Source organism: Equus asinus, chromosome 16, assembly GCF_041296235.1.
Source record: "Equus asinus isolate D_3611 breed Donkey chromosome 16, EquAss-T2T_v2, whole genome shotgun sequence".
In the NCBI taxonomy this organism is placed as follows: Eukaryota; Metazoa; Chordata; class Mammalia; order Perissodactyla; family Equidae; genus Equus; species Equus asinus.
This window is the reverse complement of record NC_091805.1, coordinates 2,042,390-2,059,536: the sequence shown is the minus strand read 5'-3', so window position 1 is coordinate 2,059,536 and position 17,147 is coordinate 2,042,390. Positions and strand designations below refer to the sequence as shown.

Here is a 17,147-nt window from a genome sequence, read left to right as displayed (position 1 = left end):
GATTGGGGAGATTCTCGACTGCCCAAATTGTCATTTAGGATTTGTAGGACGCTAATAAATGCAAGTTCCATGAAAATAGATTTTTGGCTCAGCTGAAGTTAGTAACATATGGAATGAGTACACAGCTGTCACTGTAGATGTTCAACCTCTGAGAACCCTAGTGAAATGAAGTTGAGCTAAGAATAGGTGCATTGTTAACAGAGTTTTATTTTAGTCTTCTGTGTCACTCATTTGAATCAACTTCTTCTGATTTTCTACTTACCAGGAAAGCAACACATTTTCTTCTCCCCTATTGCCTCAGTTTCATCAGCATTTAGAGATTTTGACAGCAGCAAGCAGAAATTATTCATCTTTGTATTCTTCTATGGCAGCTGTTTCAGATCTTTGCATATAATACGTGCTGAGTAAATATTTGTTGAGTAACTGTAGAATTTATTTTTGAGGCTTGAAATTAGCATTTCATGCTCTTTACTAGCTCTTCATTTCTATTAAAGGAATGAATGTGCTGTCATAATTGATGAAAAGATACTAGATTGTGAAAATAGGTGCTTTGTTATCATATGTGTGAATTGCCATGTGAATTTAAGCTTATGACAGATGTAGTATATGTAAAATAATCTGTTTGTATTGTTTGCCTGCAAACTCTTCCTTGTCTTAGCATATATATGGCCTCCTCTGTGGAACCCTGGCTATATCCAGCCACACTGGCAGTTTGACCACTCCCTCTTTTGGTGCTACCGTAGCATCTTCTCCCTTCTTTTATGGCCCTATCACTCTGGTTATATGCTTATTTCTTCTTCTTGTCCACTAGACTGTGAGCTCCTTGGGGGCAGGGACTGTGTCTTACTCACATCTATGTCTTGATGCCTATTGTAGTGCTTGGCACATAATTGATGCTACGTCCATGTTGATGAATGATTAAACATACATGTTAAATGGTCAAAAAAGGAACACTTTCCACTTTTTATCATTCGTGTTGTGAAAATAAATGTTACCTTGTGAAAAATGATAACTTCTCAGGGAGAAATAAAGGTACTACATTCCTTTGACTTGTGTATTAGTTGTATGAAAATATAATGCTTTTATGTTATGTGAGTGGCCTATTTGAAAGAATGTATAAACATAGACACATTGTGTTTGCCTGTTTTTCTTAAATAAGGACTATTCAAAGGGTCCTAAGATAATTTTTTGATCATATAATGTCAATATGATAAAATCATAAACTTCATAATTCTGCACTGGAATAACATTTTATAAAAACATAGATATTCTTAGCAAATTGATGAAGTTAGACTTAATCTAGGAGAGTCATAATTATTACACTTTTACCTCCCCTTAAAATAAAAGGACCTGCTTGAAATGTTGCGAAAAGAAACACAAATACCTGTTAATATGTTCTTTTCATTTAGGGATGGTGCCAAATCCTTTTGTATAAGGAATAAACTTCGAGTTGTTTTACCAGTTGTGTTGATGGAAGTGCAGTGACGTGTCCACGTACCTATTCATGCATGTATAAATGGCTGGCTAGCTGTAAGAGTTTACTCTATGGTTAGATAACATTTTAAGCCTATCTCACATAGGAATCACAGCTATGACCTTGACATCATTAAGCCATTTATCTAATCAGCTGCCCCAATTGACCACAATATTGCTGTTAGAATTCAAGAGGCAGGTATACAAGACTGATTTATTTTACCTCTATATCTTCTCCAGAAGTAGTGTTGTATTTTTTTTTAATGTGGTGGATTTTTTTTAACACATATGTAAGAACAGAGCTCCTCCTCCATTGTAGAGTAGCTTGCAGGGAGTACTGGAAGCAAAGGATACATAGCTTGATCAAAAATAGGAGTTTTTATTTTAGAATGACTGCTGTGTTAGTGGAGAAGTCATCAATTTGCATAATAGATATATGCTACCATTCTAGAACCATGTTTCTTAGTAAAAATTCCATATGCTATGCTACATCTAGATTTTAAAATGAATTCTTCACCTTCTTCAAGAAAAAGAAAAGAAATGTACCTTATTGCCCAATAGATATAAATGTAATGGATAGAAACTTTTTGAATGTTTAAATGTCAGATGGGTCTATAGTTGGAAAGAAATTTATAGTTAAGTAATTGGAACTTATTAATGAACGTCAGTAGGCACATTGTTCTTCATTGGGCTGATTTTGCCCATTGTTTTCAAAGTTATGAAATCAGACAAATTCTTACATAGATATGAAACATCCAGCATTTATGACAACAAAGTTTCAACATGCTGTTATTTGTTACAGGTAATCTTTGGTAAATCTAGCTGTTCAGAATTTTCAAAGGAAGCCTATACAGCCGTAGTATATCATAACAGGTACTGAATTCAAATATTTCTTTCAAAGTTACTCACTTCTCAGTGGCATTGTTAGCACTCACCTTAGTGTGTTTACCAAATGCTTTGTTGCACTGAATGTGCAAATTCAAGACAGCTAACATCAGAGTTATAATTTTTGACCTGTAGATGCACATTCTCCATAGACATCTCAAATGACACAAAACATCTTTTCTATCAAATTCTGATCCTTTCTTTTGATTATATTGTTATAGATTATCATTTGGCCTCTGGTCTTTCCCTGTTATTTTCCCTGACACTTTGTAGTTTTACTTAACTCTTTTCTAAGCTTGAACCATTAGTCAGTTAAATTGGTGGTATTCTCCACATCCGCTAATCCTTTGACTTAGTGCCTTTCCATTTTACTTCTTTGGAAAATTGTTAACTTTGGATAACCTTTAATTTCTGTTTTCTTTTTTTTTTTTTATTGAGTATTGTTGGAGAAAAATCACAAAATTGTACCAATCAGGGCTGTTGATGTTATTTTGTTGTATGCTGGGGCTACAGTAATTTTATCTGGTCTTCCTCCTGCCACTCTTTGTGATCTTCCGTCATCACTGTTTTCCTCTGTCAGCTGGCAGTGGCCATTTTAAAGCCTTTCTCCTCCTCCTTCTTGTTCCTACTCCTTTCTGTTAGCTTTACTCTTACCATCCCTACTTTGTTAAGTTTATTGAGGCCATCGAACCAGAGATCATCAGCTTCTCTGTTCTTCACCTCAGTTTCACCTTCACTTCTGTTTCAAAGATAGTGGTAGCCCACACACTGTGCTATGTGAATCTTTTCACCTCTGCTCTCAAACATCGTATCCAGCCTCTTCTAGAATGTGACGCCATCAGTTATCCCTTCTCTTGCATCATCAGTCCCCTGCTTCATTGGTTCCATCTCTTATTGTCAAGCAGCAGCTTAAGTTTCCTATACTTAAAAAAAAACAAAAGTCTTTCTTCAGTGCTCTTCTGTAGCATGGTTTTTCCTTACCCTCCTTAAAACTTTTCTTTTTTCTCATCTTTATTTTACGGCCCTCTCTCAGTTTCCTTCTATCTCTTTGAGCACTGTTTTTTTCTGTAGTAGTTACTCTAATTTTTCTATTTCTTTTAAGTATAGGCATTGCATGCAAAACACTAAGGTTTTGCTCTTAACGCTCTTTTTCTATAATATTCTCTCCCTAAATAATCTTACATGTATTTCTTAGAGTTACCTTCAATGAAAATGCTACTACTTTTACATTTATGTGGATTGTTCCCAGCTCTTTATTTTCAGTCATAACCTTCTTTCTGAGATACAGATGTATATTTTCAGTATCTCATTGGACGTATTAATTTGAGGGCCCTGCTGCCTTCTTAATTTCCATGTATTTGTCCCTGACCCTCTTCCAGACCTTTTCTCTGTCTGACTGTCTTTTTTAATGGTGCCACCATTTTTCCAGTTACTCTGACTCAAAATTTAAGACATCATTCCCTTCCCTGTTCTTTTCTCTAATATCCAGTCATCTTTTATGTCTCGATGATTTTCTTTCTGCCTCATTACCAAACATACACTGTACTGTCCTGTTTCTGGGCCATTCTTGGATCTTTTTTTCTATTATAATACTGATTCCCTCTATTTATTGAATTCTTACTCATTCTTTAAGGCCCATATTATATATCTCTTCCTAAATACAATTCCCTGATGTAAAACTTAATCTGTTCAGCTCTGTTCTCGAAGCACTAAACTTTATATGCTCTATACCAGGGGTTGGCAAACTTTTTCTGCAAAGGGCCAAATAGTATGTATTGTAGGCCTTGTGAGCCATATGGTTTCTGTTGCAGCTACTCGACCCTGCTGTTGTAGTGCAAAAGCAGCCATAGACAATAAAGTCACATGGCTGTCTTCCAGTAACATTTAATTTATGGATGCTGAAATTTGAATTTCGTATAATATTTCGCATATTATTCTTCTGAGTTTTTCAGTCATTTAAAAATTTAAGAACCATTCTTAGTTTGTAGGCTTCGTAAAACCAGGCAGTAGACTGGACTTGGCCTATGGGCCAGAGTTTGCCAACTCTTGCTTTATAGCATAGCCATGATATATGTGTGTCTTATTTCTATTTCTACTAAATTATATATTTTTTGAGGGTAACTGCTTTCTTATGTTTATCTTTAAAACCACCACAAAAGTAATGCAGTGCTTAGCCTAAAGGTAGGCAATTAAAAATACTTATTGATGGATAATTCATAGATGTTTAATTTTCCATAAAAGCCTTTACATAATGTGATTTCAGGAAAGAAATGAACTAAAATACTCAATACCAGGAAAGATATTGATAAAGAAGGTAATAATTTCTAAAAGTTTCTCAGGTTGTGGCTAGGTCTTTATTTTTGTTACTCTCAGCATTAGTAGAATTAAAATGACAGTACTAACATTGCTAGTAAATTCAACTTTCTCATAATTCAGTGGTGATGAGTGAGATCAGTAATAAGATGTGTAGCATCTTTTATTCATCAAAATCATCAAATTCTCAGATGGTTAGCAGCTAGCATTAGCTATCTTTTTTGTGGGTATTAAAAGCCTCATTCCACTTAATATTTCTGTGATCAAATCTACACCTGTTAGTATTTTTGAGGCTTATTTGAGATGAAAGGATATTTGACCTATTAGCATCAGAAAAAAAAGACCTCTAATTGGTGAGACAGCCTTCACTTTAAGATGGTTGGAGCCATATGTTTTGCATCATTTTCATTGAATATAACTCTGAGAGATACTAACTGAATATGGAAGTTTGGGATACTAAGTTCTATCCCTTCTAAGTCTATGTCATAAATAACAGCCATGCTTTCCTATAAAAATGCTCCTGTGGACCCCTCTCAATGAACATTGAGATGAAAGTGCCATTGGTTTGATCAAATATGCTATTTGTTGTATTCTCATAGTGGCTGGGAGCACTTCTAAACTGTGGGACAGATGCAATTTGTGGATGTTCTTGTCTTTTTTCCTCTTTTTTTGAGCTGTCAGTCAATAGACTAGTCCATGTTTTGGTAACATTATTTATATCTTTAGCAATGGAATAATTAACATATGACATTCCATAGGGAGCCCAATTTGACACAAAGTTGTTTAAAAATACTTTTTTTGTTTTACAGAAGAATGATACAAATTAGCCTTAATATGGAGATGTACTCCTATAATAGAAAATGTTTTTCTGTAGTATAGCTTTAAAATATACACTTATAAAAACTCGTATTATTTTTTCTATGTAATGCATATCAGAATTGGTTTATAAATATAGAAAGCCTTTCCCTAGTGTCCTCTTTTATATAGTTTCTAATCCAGTGAAGATCTCAGCACTGGATCTTCAAGGTGGTGATTATTAATGAATTTTCAAATAGTAGGATTACTCAGTGCAGTAATAAAAATGGGGTGAGAAATTTCAGAAACAGCTACAGCTCTCTCATCTGGATGTAGGAGTTAGTTACTTAGAGTTTGGGACTAAAGAAAAATATTTTGTACTAGAAGAAAAATTAAGTATGAATCCTGAAATTAATTTAAAAATTATTCAGATATACCAATGCAAGAATTATTTATTTTGAACAAATTACTGACTATTGATCTGTTTTGTTTTGTTTTTTTGTATGAAGGTCTCCTGATTTTCATGAAGAAATCAAGGTTAAACTTCCTGCTACTTTAACTGACCATCATCACTTGCTTTTTACTTTTTATCATGTTAGTTGTCAACAAAAACAAAATACTCCTCTTGAAACTCCTGTTGGATATACAGTAAGTATATTTTTGTTAAATATTTAGTTCTTTGATCTTAAAAATAATTATACTATTTAAGAGCTAGTTGGTGTTCATTATTATTTGCGTATTCCTCATCTGATTCCCCACATTGGTTAGGAAGTCACCATAATAAGAAAATGCTCATTGATGTAATTAACTAATGTAATTAATGAACTAACATGTGTAAACACTTAGGTGTTGCTCCTGATTATTGTGTGTTTACCCAAGAGTACAGTATAAATATAATAGTTTTAAGCGTTCTTCAGAAGAGAATGATTTGATTGTAAAATGATTAAAAGAGACCCTTGGCAATTAAAATCCTTTTTGCTTTGATGAAAGGCAATTAAAACCCTTGAGTATTTTTGAAAATCATTATGGTTGACCTTGCAAAGGTAAACCGAAGGTGAAGGATGTCATAATGTGCTATCACACAATTTTGTCAGAAAAACCATGATTTCATCCAAAAGAGAAAAATCGACATTTGATTCATTTTTTTGTCTTTTGCAGTTTGTAGCATGGCTTTTGCTAAATGTAGGAAAATAAATTTTTTACACTTTTTAGTTTTGTTTTCAACATTCATATCTAATCAAATTTTTCCTTCCCTATTTACATTAACACTATTATTCCAGTTTAAAATTGATTCACTTTGTGGCGTTTTTCTACTACCAACTTTCCCTTGATAATAAAGACCTCCTACAGATTTCAATATTGCATATTTAGTTAGTAATAATAATGTTTTGACAATCCTCCTCAATAAAATATTGTTAGGGAAACTTTGCTTTAGAGAAATTATGAAGGCCTATTATGATTACTTACATAATTAAATCCCCTTGGTGTTTGGTGATGTGAGACAAATTTGGCTCATACCAAGTTCTTATAACAGATTTTCCAAGTAATTACTTTTGTAGCAAACATTTACATTGATATTGTTTCCTTTTTATTTAAAAGTGGATACCAATGCTTCAGAATGGACGATTAAAGACTGGGCAGTTTTGTCTACCAGTCTCACTGGAAAAACCACCACAGGCTTATTCTGTACTGTCTCCTGAGGTCAGTGACTCTCACGTTGAAATTCTTCAGATTGAATGAAATGAATTTTTTGTTACAGAGATGTTTTTCTCAAATAAGACCTTGCTACTCTTAAGTACATAGATAATGAAGTGATAATATTATTTTCTTCTATAACTAAAATTACTCTATAGAATGCTTAGAAGCCTTTATACTATTTAAAAAAATGTAAGTATATTCATTTTAAAACCAAAATAATACATGGAATATAAACTCAAAGAAAAGATAAATTTGGAGAATTTTCATATTGTAGCAGAAGCTTCTTTAAATAAATGAATATTTCTTTTAGTAGACAACTTTTCACTAAAAGAGTGGAGGAAGGGGAACAGATTTAAATTAATTTTTTAGAATCTTTGTAATTGATGATCATATACGTGAAAATAAAGTAGCTATAAACATTCAATACAAGAGACATTAGCAGCTTTGATAATGACATATGTGACTTGAAAGAAACAGAAACGTTGGAAAAATCTCAATCATAATCAGTAGTCACTGTTCAAAAGCCAGAGTGCCTTTTTTTTTTTTTTTGAGGAAGACTAGCCCTGAGCTAACATCTGCCAATCCTGCTCTTTTTGCTGAGAAAGTCTGGCGCTGCACTAACATCCATGCCCATTTTCCTGTATTTTATATGTGGGACGCCTCCCACAGCATGGCTTGCCAAGCGGTGCCATGTCGCACCTGAGATCCTAACCGGCGAACCCTGGGCCGCCAAAGCAGAAGGTGCGCACTTAACCACTGCACCACCAGGCCAGCCCCCAGAATGCCTTTTGAGAGAACTATTACATGATTATTACTAAAGTCTCTTAATGCTTTGACCATAACTGTTTTTAAACATTAATCTGAAAGACGTCTTGTGAATGTTCTCCTGGTGGCATTTATTTTCAGAATAGAACTCAAAACGTATTCACAAACAAATATGTATTGTTTTTATTTGGAAAAGAAACAATACAAGGTTACTACTCTGACCTCCTTCCTCACCGTTCTCTGTCACTCACTTGGCCCTAGCCACATAGCACAACACCTTTGATGTTCCTCGAACGTGAAAAGCACATTCGTGTCTTGGGCCCTTTGTCCTTCCCTCTACCACCTAATCTGAGAGGTGGAGCATTGACACTAACTTACAGCACTGACGTGCTCCTCCCTGTTTCACACTTTCTTCCTTTCAACTGTGGAAACTAGCCTTTTAAGAACAATTGTGGTAAAGTATACATAACGTAAAATTTATCATTTTCATCATTTTTAAGTATACAGTTCTGCGGCGTTAAGTACATTCACATTGTTTTGAAAGCTAGTCTCTTAAAACCACTTTTTTTTTGGAGGAAGATTAACTCTGAGCTAACTACTGCCAGTCCTCCTTTTTTGCTGAGGAAGCCTGGCCCTGAGCTAACATCCGTGCCCATCTTCCTCTACTTTATGTGTGGGACGCCTACCACAGCATGGCGTGCCAAGCCGTGCCCTGTCCGCACCTGGCATCCAAACCGGGGAACCCCTGGCCGCCAAGAAGCAGAACATGCGAACTTAACTGTTGTGCCACGGGGCCAGCCCCTTAAAACCACTTTTTAATTGAAGTATTTATATGCTTAAAGAATATATTATTTACTTTGCTTATTTTATGAATTTAACAAAAGTTATTATGCTATATATAATCTTCTGTGACTTTCTTTTTTCATTCAGCATTATTTTATCAAGATTTAGTGTTTCTTTATGATCAAAATAAAATATTCCTCTGGCATTTCATTGTACTTAAAATATAATCCTGATTTTTTTCCCATGACCTACAAATCTCTGGATGATCTGAGCTCTTTCACCTCTCCAGCGTCATTTTCTACCGTCACTGCACTCTCCGTACTTGCAGCTTCTTCCAAATTTTTCCTGCCTCTAGGCCTTTGAATTTTCTCTTTGTTCTTCTTCCTGATCTTCACATAGTTGGATTCTTTTTTTTTTTTTTAAGATTGACAACTGTTGCCAATCTTCTTTTTTTTTTTCTTCCCGCATTTTTCTCCCCAAATCCTCCCAGTACATAGTTTATATTTTAGTTGTGGGCCCTTCTACTTGTGGCATGTGGGACGCCGCCTAACTGTGGCCTGATGAGTGGTGCCATGTCCGCGCCCAGGATCCGAACCAGCAAAACCCTGGGCTGCCACAGTGGAGCACGAGAACTTAACCGCTCGGTCACGGGGCCAGCCCCCAACATATAGCCGGATTCTTTTCATGATCTGAATTGTATATAAAATAGCACCTCCTCAGAGAGCTCTTTCCTCACTCCATGAATTTTCAACCCTTCCCTCCTTGACATGCCTGATACTCTCCATCATTTTTAATCCAATTTTATTTACTTAATATTTATTACTATCTGAAATTATCTTATTGACTTGTTTTTCTCTACAAGAAATGGTTGAGAGAGCATTTGAGAGCAAATCTTATGTTTACCACAAAACCCCAGTACCTAGAAAGCTATGTAGAGACTTCAGTAAATATTTGTTGAATGGATGGAATAGAAAAAATTACAGGATTATTCGTATTAGCAGAAAATAAAAAAATGGAAATTACCTGGCTATCAACCAAGAGTGTAATGTTTAGTTAAATTTTTGTACATTCATACAATGGTGCTGTAGTTAAGAGGAATGATATAGATTTAAATATTCCAATAGGACATTTATAATAAAAACATAAAAACTAACAATATAGTAACAACCATTAAACTCAGTAGGTAGCTATTCATCTGTAATTGTGTGGGAAATAGTTTAGAAAATATACACCAAATTTAGCAAAGTTTGCTCTCAAGGGGGTGTGGGATTGTGAAAATTTGTTGTTGTTGTTTGTGTATTTTTTAAAATTTCACATACTTTTAAAAGGCAGTATAGCATTATTTCCAGGATTTCACCCCTGTCTCCACCACTAATTAGTTGTGTGACCTCGAGTCAGTTTCTTAATCTCTCTGCTGTGGACTGAATTGTGTCTCCCAAAACTCAAATGTTGAAGCCCTAGCCTCAGTTGTGATTGTAGTTGGAGATGGAACCTTTGGGAGGTAATTAGGTGTAGATGAGATCATGAGGATGGAGCCTCATGATGGGGTTAGTGCTCTTATGAGAAGACACACCAGAGAGCTTTCTCTCAGTCATGTGAGGATACAGTGAGAGGGTGGACATCTGGAAGCTGGGAAGAGGGCCTCACCAGAAACTGACCATGTTGCACCTTGATTTGTGGACTTCTGGTCTCCAGACTGAGCATATAAATTTCTGTTCGTTAAGCTGCCCAGTGTATGATATCTTGTTATGGCAACTCAAACTGACTAAGACACTCTCTGTGCCTGAATTTTCTCATCTGTAAATTGAGGAGAATAATTAATGCCTATGATAAAGGGTTGTGTTGATGAGTAAATGGTGCAGTAGTATGTAGAGCATTTGGAGTGGTGCCTTGCACATGAAGAGTGCTGAAGAGGTGTTGTTGCTATCAGGCCATCCCTGTTGCTACACTGCCGTTCCGCTGTTTTAAGACAGCATGCCTGCCTTGGGAGCCTGCCGTGGTGCCAGTGCTGGAGCCTTGTCCTAGGCTCTGGTGCAGTAGTTTGGGCTGGGGCTCGAGTGTTTACATTTCTAACAAGTGCTGATCCTCAGATTGGACTTTGAGAACCTCTGTTTTTAAAGAAGTGTGTGTTCACATTTTATTTGTGTATCTCTTTTTTTCGAGCTGAATAAAAATGTTTTGGGTTGAAAGAGCTAGTACTGTTTTTTGCTTTGAGTAGTTTCAATTTACCAGCTTTTCTTTTTTTTTCTTTTTTTTTTCAAGATTTTATTTTTTCCCTTTTTCTCCCAAAAGCCCCCCCGGTACATAGTTGTATATTCTTCGTTGTGGGTCCTTCTAGTTGTGGCATGTGGGACGCTGCCTCAGCGTGGCTTGATGAGCAGTGCCACGACCGCGCCCAGGATTCGAACTGACGAAACACTGGGCCGCCTGCAGCGGAGCATGTGAACTCAACCGCTCGGCCACGGGGCCAGCCCCCCAGCTTTTCTTTTTTCAAAAATGTTTCAAAACTTGTATTATTTACTTCAGTAGAGATACTGCATTTCTTACCTAGTTATCGTTAGATTTTTAACAGGGGGGTTAGGTTGGGGGGTGCTTATTATTGGGTGGAGGTGGGGTTTCAGGCTCCCCACTAGGCCCCTACTGACACCTCCCGACTGTGAGTGGGAGGGGCACCTCATTGCTCTCCCCGTTTGACCTCCACTGACACCACAGTTGGTGGGTACTTGTTACCTCTGGGCTGGGACTGGCACCCGTCTCCGTCTTCTCTGATACCACTCAGTGTGTGGGGGGTGGGGTGAGGTTGGGACACCATGTTACAGCCAGCTGAAGGTGGACACCTACGCTCCCCACTCAGCCTATGGAGGTGGGGTGGGGCTGCCATTTGTTTCTTTGTGTCGGGCCAGAGTAGGACACTTCTTGCCTTTGGCTAGAGAAAGCAGGCTTTTCTTGGAGCTTTTTTGGTCTGCTCCTTTTGGCATTTCTGGGTTGTTGCCTTCTCTAGCACCTAGTCCAGGATGTACGAGGCCAAAATAAAACCCAGGAAACACTGCCTTATAATTCCTTGCATCCTGAGGCCCTTGCCTGCCGCAGTCTTCTCTCTGCCTCTCAGAGTCTGTGTGTTTATTTTATGTACGTGTTCAGGGTTTTTAGCTGTACTTAGCAGGAGGAATAGAGGGAGTTGATGTACCCTCTTAAAAATAATTTTTATGGTATGATTTTAATTAACATTCCGAGCAATTTACATCAGAAACAAATGGTTTCTGATCCTTAAAACATAGGCTTACTTTGCTTGTGAATATTTTGAAGCCCAACTAAAACATAATAGGAGTGTTTGAAATAAAGAAAATAGAATATTATAAATCATTAAAATGACATTGTAGATGTGAATTTATTGACATGAAGAGAGATTCACAATGTAATATGTGAAAACAGGTTTCAAAATAATGTTTGATACCGCTTATGTAATGGTGTATATAAAAATATTTGTGCATAGAGGAAGATTTGGAATGATATAAAGGGGTGTATCCCTGGGAAGATAGAATTTTGAGTGTATGTTTTTTGTGCCTTTGCGCGCGCGTGTGTGTGTGTGTGAGAGGAAGATTGGCCCTGAGCTGGCATCTGTTGACATTCTTCCTCTTTGTGCTTGAGGAAGATTGTCACTGAGCTAATATCTGTGCCAGTCTTCCTCTATTTTATGTGAGATGCCACCACAGCGTGGCCACTGACAAGTGGTACTAGGTCCATGCCCGGGATCTGGGCCTGCAAACCTCCCAGGCTCCTGAAGCAGAGTGTGCAAACTTGACCACTACACCACCAGGCCAGCCCCTCCTTGAACTTTTTAATTCTCTCGTAGGAAACATTGATTTTGTAAAAAGAACAAAATAAAGTTTTACATATATTTACTGTGCATAAAAATATATTTCCACAGTATTTTTTCTCATGGAGATACTGTAATTTTTTTGTTTGTTTTCACAATTCATAATCAGTGTCAGCATCTGTGATCTTTATATTTAATATTTCATAGGTTCCTCTACCTGGCATGAAATGGGTAGATAATCACAAAGGTGTTTTTAATGTTGAAGTTGTTGCCGTTTCATCTATCCACACACAAGTAAGTGATTTTAATAATTTTTATGATCAAATTTTACTTGAATGATTTGAGCATATTGTCTAGTACTTAAGTAAGTTTTGTTATCTGCTATAAGACTTAGAGGACTACATGTTAATTAAAAATATGTAGATTTACAAGTTTTTTTAAAGAAATCAACAAAATGTCATTTAATGTCAACAAAAGCAAACATTTTGCTTTTCAAAATGTCAGTGACTTCATTTTGAACAATTAAGTGATTTTTTCCCCCATATAGTTCTAGTCCATAACAGAATAATTGGAGTTGAAAAACCATCATCCAGCTCATTTTATTTCTCATAGGCTCAAGTATTTCAAATGGAAAGAGTTCTTAGGGATCATCTACTCCATATTCTTTCCTATGTTTCTGGAATATGCCAGAATCTCCTCAAAGACTTTATACTGTGCTCTTCCTCTAGCTGGAATGTTTGTCCTCCTGGCATTCATGGACTTCTCTCTGTTAAGGTTTCTTCTTCATTCTGAGTGCCTCACTCTATCGTCTTACCCTTCTCTTATTTCTGCTTCTCACTCTTGCTTGCACTCGCTTGCAGCTGCACTTTCTCTTGCTCTCTTTCTGTGTGTGTGTGTGTGTGTACATATACATGCATACATATGCGTTTGTTTGTTGGTTTTCCCACCATTAGACTGCAAACTCCATGAGGCTAGAGATATTGTTACCTCTCAAGAAAAGAGCCTTCCCTTCAGGGACCTTGCAATATAGTTGGAACTCCATAGTTATTTTTTATTCATTTAAATACATAATATCAAATTGGAACCATATTATAAATGTGAAGTTGTTCAGCATTACTACCTTTTCTTAAAGTTTATTTTCCTTGTTAACTAAGTAAAAGTCTTCCCAGACTTCTGCTCAGATCTCCTTGGTCAGAACTATAGCACATGGTCGTCTCTAGGTATAAAACAGGCTGGGAGAACAAGTGTCTACCCTGGGACTGCTTTCATTGAGACTGCAATCCTGTTAATATAGAAAGAGGTTAAATGATAGCAGGCAGGAGACAGGAACTGCCAGTGATTTGAATGGAAAGAATTTATATATGAATAATTGTTAACTAGGTTAGAGGTGATTCACTACTGTACGAGGTAAAAGAGAATTCTATGATTGTAACAAGACAGCAATTGCAGAAAGTGATAAGAAACTTAGAAACCCAGAGGAGAATCCTGAAGGCTGAGAATCAGACTCTGAGGAGATGATGCCACTGATGCAGAAGCACATTGCCTGCCCTGCTGTGGTACTGAGGACACTTGGTGGAGGACGCCTGCGGTGCAATTCCGAGAGCCACCATTGCTATGGTGAACAGTGCCACCCATTCCTCTCACCTCTGAACCACAGCATCCACATCTGCTAGCCGCCAGCAAGAAAACAAACAGGGAGAATGAAAGAACCTTCCAACTCCTCAAGCCTAGCAGACTGCTTCCCGTACCCACTGTTGTCAGAGCCTAACCACAAGCCAGCTGACAAAGGAGAAATGTAGTTTGAAGAGTCTAGCTCCAGTATTACAAAACGTGGCAAAGAATGGTGGATCTGGATGGAGCTGAGAGGTAATGAATGAGTAGTAGGCACACAGGTAGGTTACTAACAAACCTGCCACAGTAAAGGAGCTCTAAAACAATAAGGCACACTCACACTGGAAAAAACAATCCTTAATTAGTACCCATAGAGTTCTTGAGTAATCAGTAGCATTTGAAATGGCTGTTTTACAATAATAAATGAGAATGGCTGTACTGTTTAATTGGAAACAATGTTTGTATATACTTATGTAGTTTTTTGTATTGTAAGTTAATATGAGAGATTATATTAGTGGTCCATACTTTGGAGAACTTACAGAGTTATAATTATTTAGTGCTTTTGTTCATTCTTTGTTTTAGGATCCTTATCTTGACAAGTTTTTTGCTCTGGTCAATGCTCTGGATGAGCACATGTTCCCGGTCCGAATTGGAGACATGCGAATCATGGAAAATAACTTAGAAAATGAATTGAAGAGCAGTATTTCAGCATTGAATTCATCTCAGTTGGAACCAGTAGTCCGATTTCTTCATCTTCTACTTGATAAATTAATACTTTTAGTTGTTAGACCTCCTGTCATTGCTGGCCAAATAGGTAATTTGCTTATGTTTGGGAAATCATAAAATTTATAATTTGACATTTCTAACTTTTGTAGAGATAGAACCATAATTCCTATTTGCTGTCTATAAGGACTGTGTTTGATTTGGGGGGGGGGGTTGTTATTTACTTGTTTCTAGTGTTAGAAAATGATATTTCTTTTGTTTGTTTTTATAAAATGTGCCATATAGACTTCACAAATTCTAGAAACAAATTAATTTATTCACTCACCAAATGTTTATTAAGCACTTACTATGTACCAGACACTGATAGGCACTGTCCAAGGCATGGTTTCTGATTTTTAAGGCTCTGACAAACTAGTTAGGTAAACAGGCAAACAGATAACTCTGTTGCATTTTACACGACGTATGATGGACCTAGTCTACATTTTCATTCAGCTGCTGTCCTCTGTTTAATATAGCTCTTCTTTCCTTCATTTACTCAAAATCTCGAAATTGTCTTTTCTTTTGTGTTGTTCTGGAAGGAGGGGTATTCCTGTTTCCCACCCTTTTCCCAAGATTTATTCCTCCACTTTTGGCAACAGCTTCCACCCAAATCCTGCAAAGTAGTTGTGCTTGTAAGAAATTTCAGCTAACCAGTTATAGAAATTTTGTGTTAAGTGATGGCACAAAGGAAAGGAGTATTCCACTCCCTGGGATTTTCTTTAGGGGAGACTTGTAAGTAGAGGTAATTCTTGGGTTGAGCATTTAAAGGTGAGTAGGAGTCTGACAGGTAAATACTTAGCTCAGGGAGATGAAAACAGCATGCGTATAGTACACAGATAGATAAATGAACTTGGGAATTTTGGGGGAATTGTAAGTAATTGGTTATAAGTTGGAGAGTTGGTGGTTAGAGATGATATTGGTGGTGGGGGAGATGAAGTAGGGTCTTCTATGACGCTTCGGTAATTGGGGCTCTTATTCTGTTAGGAATTAATCACCTTTGAAAGATCTGGTCTTCATTAGGGAAGTAATGTGACCCAGCTTGACTTTTATAAAGATGACTCTGTTATGTTGAGATGGGTTAAAATTGGGAAAATCTGGAGGCAAGGAGACAAATTAGGAATCTTGCAGAATTTCATACAAAAAATGATGAGGCCCTGATAAAAGACAGGTGATGGTGGATGGGAAAAGAGAAGGTGGTTTAAGTGGTATTGAACAGATAGTGTAGTGAATGCTGTTACAGAAGCATAGGAGAAGATTTTTAAAAAGTTAGCATTGTTCATTGTTGCAGATTGTATAAGTAAATTAATAACACTTGGATGGCACATACTATGGACAGGAGTAGTGCTGTGTGCATTATTGATATTGACATATGAATACCTCACAACAGCTCCCTGTGTAGGTATCATTATTACCACCATTTCACCAAGCAAAAAGAATGAGTCAAGTGATGAACATAATGCTTAAAAATTTTGCCTAAGGATTCCAGTGATCCTTAGCAACTGACTTCAGAGGCCCACTCTTATCTGCTATCCTTAAGAAGTGTCCTCTGGTGAAATTAACAGTAGCTTTAAGCAAATAGTGAAAGTGAAAACCAGATTACAGAGAGTTAAGTAATCATCGAGATCATGAAAGGAACATACAAAACATATACTACTTTTTAAAGAAATTAAGTTAGAAGAGGAAGCAGGGTTGATTAGGGCATAAGAAGGGGGAGATTTGAGCATGCTTATATGCTTTGAGAAACTGGGTCGAGGAGGGAGAAAAACATAAGATATGGAGGTACAAGAGAGTTTGACTATTGAAGCAGGCCTGCAGGACAGGAGCGAAGGAGGGCAGATCCTTCTTACCTCGAGAGGAATGCTGCTGCCTTTGGAAGGAGATAAAATGGTTTCACATTCAGATAAATTTGTAGTAAAAACTTGAGGACTTTCGTGCTTTATAAATTTCTTCTGTGAGATAGAAGGCAAGATTTGCTGAGAAGGGAGTAAGGTGGACCTGAGTTTTGAGAAGGATTTTGATGATTTGGAATAGCTACTATGAGGAAAAGGAAAAGACATTAACCAGGAAGACAGGTAGAATTGCTAAACCCCACTGAGGTTTCTCTGTTTCCAGTCTCCTTCCCTTCTAGCTCAGTATATATAGATTAATCTTCCTAAATGACCACTTGATCTGATTATTCCACTTGTAGGAGAACTTAATTGGCCTCATTAACTTTTCATAATTTCCTGTCTCGATTAAATAAATC

General features: G+C 36.9%; 1 protein-coding gene across 6 annotated transcripts in view; it reads left to right on the top strand.

Moving 5' to 3' along the window:
• Positions 1-17,147, top strand: part of DOCK7 (dedicator of cytokinesis 7) — a 203,869-nt gene that overhangs the window by 96,586 nt on the left and 90,136 nt on the right. For 5 of the 6 annotated variants that reach the window (XM_044749192.2, XM_044749193.2, XM_070486407.1 and 2 more), the window contains 5 exons: positions 2,276-2,346; positions 5,976-6,114; positions 7,066-7,167; positions 12,737-12,823; positions 14,723-14,954. In XM_044749192.2, coding sequence (XP_044605127.1) covers positions 2,276-2,346; positions 5,976-6,114; positions 7,066-7,167; positions 12,737-12,823; positions 14,723-14,954 — 631 coding nt within the window. Of the gene's footprint in view, positions 1-265; positions 1,461-2,275; positions 2,347-5,975; positions 6,115-7,065; positions 7,168-12,736; positions 12,824-14,722; positions 14,955-17,147 lie in introns of those variants that run through there. The other variant, XM_070486409.1, reaches the window with a different exon arrangement.